The sequence below is a fragment of the Camellia sinensis genome, chromosome 8 (genome assembly GCF_055761805.1).
Source record: "Camellia sinensis isolate YWXY chromosome 8, ASM5576180v1, whole genome shotgun sequence".
Taxonomy (NCBI): domain Eukaryota; kingdom Viridiplantae; phylum Streptophyta; class Magnoliopsida; order Ericales; family Theaceae; genus Camellia; species Camellia sinensis.
This window is the reverse complement of record NC_138968.1, coordinates 60,558,584-60,569,656: the sequence shown is the minus strand read 5'-3', so window position 1 is coordinate 60,569,656 and position 11,073 is coordinate 60,558,584. Positions and strand designations below refer to the sequence as shown.

General features: G+C 36.6%; 1 protein-coding gene across 1 annotated transcript; it reads right to left on the bottom strand.

Annotated features, from left to right (window-relative positions):
• Positions 1-8,649: 8,649 nt before the first annotated feature.
• On the bottom strand, positions 8,650-9,195 carry LOC145797787 (uncharacterized). Its single transcript, XM_082885206.1, has 2 exons — positions 9,085-9,195; positions 8,650-8,997 (listed from the first exon to the last, which is right to left on the bottom strand). The coding sequence occupies exons 1-2, from the start codon at positions 9,193-9,195 to the stop codon at positions 8,650-8,652; spliced, it is 459 nt and encodes a 152-aa protein (XP_082741332.1).
• Between the last annotated feature and the right edge of the window lie 1,878 nt (positions 9,196-11,073).

Here is an 11,073-nt window from a genome sequence, read left to right as displayed (position 1 = left end):
CCGCTTATGTCCTTAACCCACGGGGGCGGGTTCGGGTCATGACACCTGTACAGAATGTGGAAGGAGGCATACGAGCGTGTGTCATTGTGCGTCGGGTGCATGTTTCCGGTGTGGCAAAACCGGTCATATGATGAGAGACTGCCCAATAAGGTTCGATAATGCAAGTCATCTAACAACAAGCTTAGCCGGATCTACTCCTGTAACGAGAACCAATACAAGGACAAATGCATTTTTCTCATAAATTAACTTGAAAATGTATCACGATTTGAAGCAGCATTTCTAGTGGCTGGGAATGAAAAAGGGTATTGCAGACTTTGTGGCTAGATGTTTACACTGCCAACAAGTTAAAGTTGAACATCAATGACCCGCAGGTTTGTTACAACCGCTTCCGATACCAGAATGGAAATGGGAGCACATTACCATGGATTTCATTGTAGAATTGCCTCGCTTCTCCCGAGGTATGGATTCTATCTGGGTCATTGTTGACCGTTTAACTAAGTCTGCCCACTTTCTACCTATCAAATCTATTTATAATGCAGACAAGTTAGCTAAATATATGTAAATGAAATCGTGAGATTACATGGTGTACCAGTATCTATAGTGTCTAACAGAGGTTCTAAGTTCACATCAAGATTCTGGCAGAGTTTACAACAAGCTTTGGAGAGTGAATTGCGATTGAGTAGTGCCTACCACCCATAGACAGATGGCCAAACTGAACAAGCAAATCAAACTTTGGAAGACATGTTAAGGATATGTGTCTTAGACTTCCAAGGAAATTAGGAGACCTATTTACCATTGGTCGAATTTGTGTATAACAACAGCTATCATTCAAGTATCGGGATGGATCCTTATGAGGCTTTGTATGAAAGGAAATGTCGTTCTCCTATCTGTTGGGCTGAAGTAAGTGACAGACCATTGTTGGGACCAGAACTTGTACAAGAAACAACTGAAAATGTGAAATTGATTCAACAGAGGTTGAAACTGCACAAAGCCGCCAAAGAGCTATGCAGATGTCCGAAGACGAGATAGGGAATACGAAGTTGGTGACCATGTGTTCGTAAAAGTGACCCTTATGGTTTGGTGTTAAGGGTAAGTTGGCGCCAAGATATGTTGGGCCATATAAGATTCTTGAAAAGATTAATTCAGTAACATACCGAGTAGCCTTACCTCCAGTGATGGAAAACATGCATTTTTCATGTCTCTATGCTTCGGGATTATTTGAGAGATCCGCTACATGTGATTGAACCGACTCATGTACTTTTAAAAGATGATTATACATACAAGAAGAGGCCAATGCAAATTGTGAATTGCCGAATCAAAAGATTAAGAAACAAGGAAATTCCATTAATGAAGGTCGATTGGCAGAATCATGGAGGAACCTATGCAACTTGGGAAACAGAAAAAGACATGATGAAAAGATACCCTGAACTATTCCCTTTGAACCCGGTATTTTTTCAAAATGAAGGTAATTCGAGTTTGGAGGACCAAACTCTTTAACGGGGAAAGACTGTAATAACCCCAACATATGATTAATGTTAATCCATGATTTAATATGCCTAATAAGTTATAAAGATCATATTTTGAATTAATTGCATATGTGTTGCATAATTTGTGTTTTTATTTGTTCATCGTAGACACATCTATTTGAATTTCTGTTATGTTCTGTAAATCGAAGGCCTTATCGGCATCCAATCACGAAATTGGCTTGATATATGTGCTATTTGGAATTTTTAGAACATTATGGTAAGCTCAATTGAAATTCGATTCGAAACGATTTAAAGAGATTAATTTGATGCCCATGTGATTGGCCTTAATTTGCTATTATTAGGAAAGCCTATATAAGGCACCTTTTGCCTCCACTCATCTCTTGTCATTCATTCAACACACTCTTGAGCCTATACACACACACACAACCATGAGAGTGAGAGAATGGGGAGAGTTTGGAGTCAGTTTGGAGTCAATTTGAAGCCAAGCTAGCAAAAATTAGAGGAATTGGAGGGATTAAACAAGAGAACACTAACATTTGAGGAATTGAGGAGTCTAGTTAAGGAATCAAACTCTTAGATAGGTAAATGAGTTAGATTTTACAAGAATTCAAGTGAGAGAAATGGATTGACAAGAGAATCAAGTTAGAATTTTAGAATTTGTAAGTCATTCCATGCAAGTATGTCCATATCATGTAGATTTGGAGTTGTTTTCATGAGAAATCTCACATGCATGTTCATAATTTGGTTGTAGTCTAAGAATTCACCATGTTTTTGAGTTTAATATTTCATTTGGTCATGTTTTAGGAAGCTATGAGTTCAAATTATACTTGCATGTCATTTTAATATCGTGTTCCTACATTTCAAGTTGAATTTTGCACAAATGGCAAGCTATTTGGCCATGATTTCTTGAAAAGATCCTTAATTCATGATGTATTATGAACTTCTAAGTGTTCCTCAAGTTTTGGCCTAGAAAAATAAAGTTTTGATGATTAAAGTTTGAGTTTTGAGCTTTGGAAGCAAATCTGGAAATTCTAGAATTCTCCCTCTACACTCAAGCATAGAAGTCCACGCTCAAGCAACCACTTTGAGTGCGTGCACTTCCGCTCGAGCGTGAAATACAAGCTCACAGAAGTTCATGTGTTTTTGCAGATCTGTCGAGTGACAGAAGTCATGCTCGAGCAGGGATCGAGCGTGAAAATCAAGCAACCAGTACTTTTTCAAAGTTTGCAGACCGCTTGAGTGAAGAAAGTTGCGCTCGAGCGGACCCTCACATTTTGCATGTACGCTCGAGCGAGGAAAGCCACGCTCAAGCATAGACCCTGTTTCCAGCAAGTTTTGAAAAATGTTTTCAAGTGCATTTTTGCATCCTCATTCTATCCTAGGCATTCCTAGGCCAAGATCAAAACTCTATGTTGAGGATAAAGGCCAGAAACATACTAAGAACAAATGAAATAAGTTATGTGCAATCCAAGCGTGTGTTCCAATGTATGTGTCTATCATATTATGTAGGTCACGCGCCTCAAGTTAAGTAAATTGCCTACTTTACTCACCTATTTGGAGCAATTGGTTATCTGTGAGTAATAACTTAGTAAAGCTATGTTCAAGTTAAATTATTTTCTATATATGAAAAAAGATATGTTTTATGAAATGCTATGTGTTTACACTATGAATGATTGTCCGCCTTTGGCAAATATTTATGACATTAAATGCTATGATTCAAGTATGCTATCTGTACTCAGACCGGAGGTTCCTTTATAGAACTAGCAAGTTATCTGTACCCGGCTGGAGGTTCTTTTTTGGAACTGGCAAGTTATCCGTATCTAGTCCGGAGGTTCCTTTATTGAACTGGCAAGTTATCTGTACCCGGCTGGAGGCTTCTTTATGGAACTAGAAAGTTATCCGTACCCAGTCCAGAGGTTCCTTTATGGAACTGGCAAGTTATCCGTACCCAGTCTAGAGGTTCCTTTATGGAACTGGCAAGTTATCTGTATCTGGCCGAAGGTTTCTCTATGGAACTGACAAGTATGATCTATGATGTTCTGTATATGATCTGTTAGCGCTAACGGATGAACTATGAATGATCAAGTGTGATTCCTGAATTCTGTATATGCACTGAATGAGAACACGAATATGAATTGGCTCTATGTATGGATTTAATTATGGATCATCATTCATTTAACCCTTTACTATGTTGTTATTCACTGGACTTTCGCTCACTATCTATACTATGTATGTAGGTGATCAGGCATGTGGCCAGGTGCAGAGTTGAAGACCTGGTACCTCAGTTATTTTTTGTTAGCCAGCCGTTGTGCCTCCCGAGGAGGTTCCAGTTTAAGTCAAGCCTCGTGGCTGTGTTTTTGTGGATGTGTAAGTGTTTGTTCCTTTTGATTTACGAACAAGTTTTCTGTTGTGTATACATGAAGTGACTTAATTGCTGCATTTTATTTTGGTCACGTATGGTTATGAAAGTCTGAAGTTTTCAGTCCCAAGTATGTTTTCACGACTCGTTGGACTATGTATATTTCATGTATTTGCTTCCGCAACCCCTATTTATACACTACTACGTTAAGAGGCCTTCGGTAACCCAAGGGTTACTGGCCGGTTATGACACAAAACCTATAGGGGCGGGTTTGGGTCGTGACAATGATCTTGTCTAAGAACTAAGAAAATAAAATTATATCCATGAATACCATTCAACACCAAAAAAAAAAAAGGAAAAAAAAAAGGAAACAAAATGGTCTTGTCTTGTTCTAAATCAAATGGCATCCCCAATTTCTACTTTCAACCATAGTTGTCCAACTCATCAACAACATTGTTTTGTTCCACTAGCTGCAGCATACCATAAAAAAAAAAAAAAAAAGAAGTAATGGCACTCATATAAAAAAGTAGAAATACTTATACAACATATATAATCTCATCTTTTATCCATTGATGGGTGTCAATCAAATAGATTATCTTTAGGTTCAATGACTTAACTTTTCGTTGGCTCTGTTTCGTCAAGAGTATTTTCTTCACTTTCTGTAGAAATAAAACACATGAAATGTGATGAGAGGCAAGCTGTTAACCACATGAGTAAAAAATAAGCACAATGCGATGATACAAGAATCAAAATGATGTTAAAAGACAAAATTAGCACTGACTTTCAGATAGTCAGATCTTTATCTGATGCACAAGGAAATTATTTATGTTCTAGAGTTATTGATTCATCAACTTCCACACAAGCTTAAGCGTACTATGCAGGGTTCGGAGGGAAACAATGAGTAAAAGAGTCATGCAATTGAATTTACCAATATAAGTAAAAAGAACAAAATAAGCATTAAGTAGTGACAACAGATTTTATGGTATAATAGAGTGATGAACTGCAATTGAAGAGATGAAAAGAAAAAAAAAATTAAGCACAACCAAATCACAATAAAATTTATTTGCTGTTGACTATCTAATATAGGGACAATCAGCACAAAATCCTGGTTACTAGCATTTCCATAAAGCAAGATATGTTTCCAATACAAATTGCAGAACTTAGGGAACTTGAAACTCTCCCCTATGTTGCACAGACAAAAGCCCAATAAATCCACAACAAATCTAACCCAATAAATCCACAATAAAGGCCCCTTTCTTCTTCCTTTTATGTTTCAGGAAAAAAAAATTGCCTCTAGGCGAGGAGAGACGGTGGTGAGGCGAGGGGAGGCGGTGAGAGACGAAGAGGGCAATGTAGACAACATCAATATGTTGCACCTGCAAAGTATGGCTGCCAATGCCAAGGAAAATTTCATGGTCATCATCAGAATTTTCTTTCAAATTTTCTTGGCCTCTCTTGCTTCATCATGATCAGCACACTCAAACAAGGTGATGAGCTCAATTTCTCTCCCTCCACTTTCCTAGTCTTGGCACAAAAAGTCTTCACTCTGGGATTCTTTATCCCCCTAGAGGCCTTTTCCAATCTCTGTTCGTCGCCTCTCTATTCGCCTCTCTGAAGAGGGGTTAAGGTTCAAAATCTCAAATAAGGCTAAAAAGAAAAATAAGAAAAAAAAAAAAAGGTCCAAAAATGACATCATTTTGGACCACAGCATGAAAAGCCCCAGGAAAATGCGGATTCGGACTCATAGAGCCTCAGTATGCCTTTATTTAGGGGTTTAAAGGCCACTTTTTTTCACTAGATATGGAATACCAACAATGATTGAGACCCCCTTTTTCTTGGAGACCCCCACAACCCCCTTTGGATCTCAACCATTGATGGTGTGGGTCCCACACATATATGAGTGGGTCCCACATATACATCAATAGTTGAGATCTAAAGGGGGTTGTGGGGATCTCCAAAAAAAGGGGATCCCAAGCATTTTTCTGTGGAATACCATTGCAAGACTTCCTTTTTGAGTCATCTGATGGTGGCTCCCTCACTTCAGCTTTTGGATGTCCTCTTGTTGAGACAGTGGCAGACGAGTTGACCATCAACGTGGGTACATATATTTTTTCTACTTTCTATTTATTCCACTTAAGTATCTTTATGTTGGACATTTCCCTGGAATGAAACATCATATAAATACTAAAATAGGAACTATTTCTTTTAGGTGGTGTTGCCAGAGGGATTAAAAAATGGGGATTATTTTTTTGGTAAATAAAAAAGAGTAAAATGATAATAATTCTAATCTAATGAGGTTATAAGGCATTAGGTATAATAGATATATAAATATATTTTTTTGTTAGTGAGAGATCTACCATTTATGAAATAGCTTGATAAAAAGTCGTTTTGTTTGTTTTAGAGGACATTTTGTTTTCAATTTTATTCTTTAATTTATCTGTTGATTTTTTTCTATCTTTTGACTTTTGTTGACTATCTATTCAAAATTTTTTATCCATTTGTTCAAAAAAAAAAAAAATTATCTATTGAATTTATTTTTTGTCTCTGTTCAAATTTTTTTATCTGTTAAGTTTTTTTTTATCCTATTTGTTGAATTTTCATTTTCAAACTCTCTCTACTCTATCCATTTTTCTTTTCTCTCTCAATCTGTTGAAAAATATTCTATTTAGTTTTTTTATTTATTTTTTGTATCTTTTGAAATAGCAAAACAAACCAAATTCTATCTGTTCAAATCTTCTGTGTGTGTGTGTGTGTGTGTGTGTGTGTGTTACGTACATGAGAGAGAAAGAGAGAGAGAATGTTATTATCAACAACAACGACAAGAAGGCCACTACTTCTCATTCGACTTTTCCGTCAAGTATTCACCCTTAGCTACTGAGCTATGCCTCTCTTTTCCGTATCCCCACCACACCACCTCTCTAAATATCCGAAGTCAGTCTTCCCCCGTAGTATCAATCAAGCCTCATGTCTAAATTCCATCACAAAAAAATCCCTAATTTATAATTGTTTCTCTCTCCTTGCATCAATGTATAAGGCCAATACCAGCACCGATGTGATCGACCCCATTAACTCTACATCCTGAATCTCCATTGTAACCATAAGATCAAAATCATCTCCCAAAAAACCCTATCGATCCTCTTAGAGATCTTCAGGTGATCCTTTTTACGACCACTAGTGCCAACTACACCGCGATCGGCTCCGAATGAACTCATCGACAGCTTCCATCATCGTGAAATTGGGGGTTCTAAAATCTCGTTGGTGGCTTCGGCGTGGTCTATCTAGATCTAGATCCACCATCAATGTCCACAACGTCAATCTCTTCTCAATCGATTGATTACACCTCAATTGGTTGCAGATCTAAGATTTGAGGCAAACAAAGAAAATTGAGGCAAACAAAGAAATCTAGAAAGCCTGAACTTTCGGGTTGTCTTATTCAATTCTTAAAAATACTGAAGCAAATGTGCCTATATATAGGCTTACAACCAAAACAACCAAACAGAATTTTACAAACCACTAAGTCACGAACGTAAACCCACTACAACCATTAGCATAATATTAGCAACAACATCAACTACCCAATTGACTAAACAAGCTTAAAAAAATACGGACACTACTAACAACCCGAAGAGACCGAGTTAGACTTTGAATCATTCTTCAACACTTCCCCTTGATTCAAAGTTGCAAATGCCAAGGAAAGCTCTGAAGTAGAAAAACTTTTCTTTCGACAAAGACTTCATTAGTATATCAGCCAGTTGCTCTTGAGTGCTACAGTACTTCAAAGTTATCTCCTCCTTCGCAACCAAAACACGAATGAAATGGAAACGAATATCTATATGCTTTGTTCTGCTATGAAATGCTGGATTTTTTGTCATAAAGATTGTTGCCTTGTTATCACAAAAGATCTTCGTTGCTCCATCTTGCCTTTGTTGAAGTTCAGCTAACATTCTTCTTAACCATATGGCTTGACAAGCTGTTGAAGTTGCTGCAACGTACTCAGCTTCTGAGGACGATAATGCTACTGTGGCTTGCTTCTTTGAATCAAGGGGGAGTGTTGAAGAATGATTCAAAGTGTAACTCAGTCTCTTCGGGTTGTTAGTAGTGTCCATATTTTTCTGAGTTTGTTTAGTCAATTGGGTAGCTTAATGCCCACTATACCTTTCCCTTCAACTTGCATTTCTTTGGCATTTCCAAACAAAATATTCCCATTGGAAGTTTCAAGCATGGAGAATTTTGTCTTTGCTACTAGTGGAAAAGATGACTCGAAGCTATGGCATTTGTGATACAGGCATCTCAACATCAAAGGTCTGAAATTGCTAAATGAAAGAGGCATGGTTTTTGGACTACCGAAAATTGGTTCCATTGAATTATGTGAAGGGTGCATCTATGGGAAACAAACTAAAAAGTCATTTCCAAGCTACAGCTTCAACTTATGCATCTCATCAAGCTCTTTGAACAAGGATTTCATCCCTGTCATATGATTCGAACAGCTGATGTCTATGAACCACACATCGCTTGACTTATTGTTAGGATCAAACTGAGTCATAAAAAGCTTACTACTTTCTTCTCCATTTTCTACTGCATAATCCACTTAATGATCTTTGTACCAACAATTAGCTTTTATATGACCATACTTCTTACAATGATAGCATTGAACGCCATTCTTGTTGTTTCTTTGCTCACCGGATTGTTGTTGCCCGTCGAAGCGACCTCTGCCTCTTTCGTTACCACGACCACGAAATCCTCCTCTTCCACGACCTCTACTTGTCGAACTGTCACTTTTTGCAGCTTTGGTGATTATGTCCTTCACTTAAAATGCCTTTTCTTCATTCTTTTCAAGTGATCAATTAATTCTTGTCTCATGTGCTTGCAAGGACCCATCAATTCATCAAAGGAAAAAACTGACAAATCCTTAGATTCTTCTATAGCAGCAACAACGTGATCAAACTTTGAAGTTGAGCTTCTCAGTACCTTTGCAACAACCATTTCATTCGAAATCTTCTCGCCGTATAATCGCATTTGACTGAATATTGTCATTACCCGAGACAGAAAATCAGCAATTGATTCTCCACTCTTCATGAACAAGGTTTCAAAGTCACGTCGTAGTGATTGTAATTTCACCACAACAACTTTTGAATCACCTTGAAACTCCTTCTGCAGAGTTAACCAAGCTTGCTTTGATGTGGTTGTTGCTGCAATTCATAAGAAGATGTTGTCATGAATAGCCTGCTAAATAATCACCAATGCATTCGAATCTTTCTTTTTATTCTCCTTCAATCTTGCTTTTTCATCAGGATCTGCATAGCCTTGTTCTACCAAATCCCAAAGATCTTCAGATTTGAATATAGTCATCATTTAGATAGTCCAGAATCCATAGCCTTCTCCCTCAAAGACATGGATGAGTGGTTGTGCAGCACTCATTGCATTGCTGTTGATGGCCATTGGTTTTCCTCTCAGGTGTTTCACTCAACTCACATGTTTACCCTCTCTACTCACTCTCTCAACTTGGCTTTGATACCAAATTTGTTGGAGATAAAAATGAATAACACTAAAACAGAGGCAAAACAAAGAAAACAGAGGCAAACAAAGAAATCTATAAAGTCTGAACTTTCGGGTCATCTTATTCAATTCTTAAAAATACCGAAGCAAATGTGCCTATATATAGGCTTACAACCAAAGCAACCAAACAGAATTTTATAGACCACTAAGTCACTAACGTAAACCCACTATAACCACTAGCATAATATTAGCAACAATATCAACTACCTAATTGACTAAACAAACTCAGAAAAATACGGACACTACTAACAACCAGAAGAGATCGAGTTAGACCTTGAATCATTCTTCAACAGGATGAGAGATCCACCGCCCCAACTATAGTCTCCATGACTAGTGAGGAGTTTGATGCGATGCGAGAGAGGCATAACTGAGCTTTTGATCTTCTTCTTCAGGCCTTTGGTAGTGTCAGTGGACTCCGAAGGCTGTGATGGAGGAACCAGAAATCACCATTGAATCGAGGCAGCGGCGGTACAGACTGTCGAAGTGAAGCTTGGAGAACACAAGATCTATAGAAAGCGAGAGAGTGAGCGAGAGAGTGAGCGAGAGATAGAGGGGATGAAAAGGTTTGGTGTGTTTGAGCAGAGAGAGAGTTGAGAGGAATGAAATCTAAACCATGTGCGATAGCGGACGTAGTGTAGGGGTATTTTGATCATTGTGTGATAGACATAATAAATTAGTACATAGACCTATGAATAATGAAAAATTAAAATTAAAATTTTCAACCGAACATCCAATTGAAAAAAGGGAAATTTACACTTCAATCTATATTTGTTAAAAAAAAAAATCAAATTAGTGATAAATTAAGAGCATATATTTTTTCATGAGTTAATAATTATTTTGAGAGAAAATCACTGATACGTAAATTTCCCATTAAAAAAAAAACCCCTTTTGATGTGGTTCTTTTTTCCAGTGCAACAACACTTGTAAGTATTCTTTTATGGTGTATCATTTTTTTCATATATTTGAAATAAATTTTATCATATATGTTAAGAATCAGTGATATATAAAATAGTAAATAAAAAAAATTAAAATGAATCGAAATAATCATATACACATTTTTTCTTTTCATTTTGACCCTTCATGTTTCAAATATTTCTCAAGTTACTCCTAAAATTAATTTCTGTTTAAAATTACACAAAAAATATCCCATTATATGCCACATAAAATAAAAAATATATTATTATATTGAGGTTTGTTTTTTCTTTTTCTTTTGGACAATTAAAAAAAAACTCTAAAATTTAAATTTTTTAACAAAATAAATTTTAAATTTTATTAATTTAAATTCTAATTTTTTGATTTATTTTTAATTTAAATTATTCATCTATTTTTATTAATTAAAGTTAATAAAAAATTGTAAACACCCCATTTTTTACCGCCCTTAAGACTTGAGCGCCACTGTTTGATCATTCGATGGTGAAGGCTATGTTGTGCAATGGTTCGATTTCTTTGACAAGGAGAGCTCCAAATCGTAACCTTACACCCCATTTTGGACCAAAACTATTTTGATCAAAATGATTTTTAGATCTTAAAACCCTCTCTTTCAAAATATTTTTGAAAAAGTTTCTATGATGTTCCGAGGCTCACATTTCGTTAAATGTTGTGCTTTTCGGTAAACCGAGTAAGAAGAAAGTGGAAGTCAATGAAAGAGAGATGAAATCTTTGAAAAAAACT

Excerpts from the sequence above, each read along its gene's own strand:
- LOC145797787 (XM_082885206.1), bottom strand. The coding sequence starts at position 9,195 with ATGACTATATTCAAATCTGAAGATCTTTGGGATTTGGTAGAACAAGGC. Across the intron at positions 8,998-9,084 it reads AGAAAGATTCGAATGCATTG|AAGGAGTTTCAAGGTGATTC; the intron begins GTGATTATTTAG and ends TTAACTCTGCAG.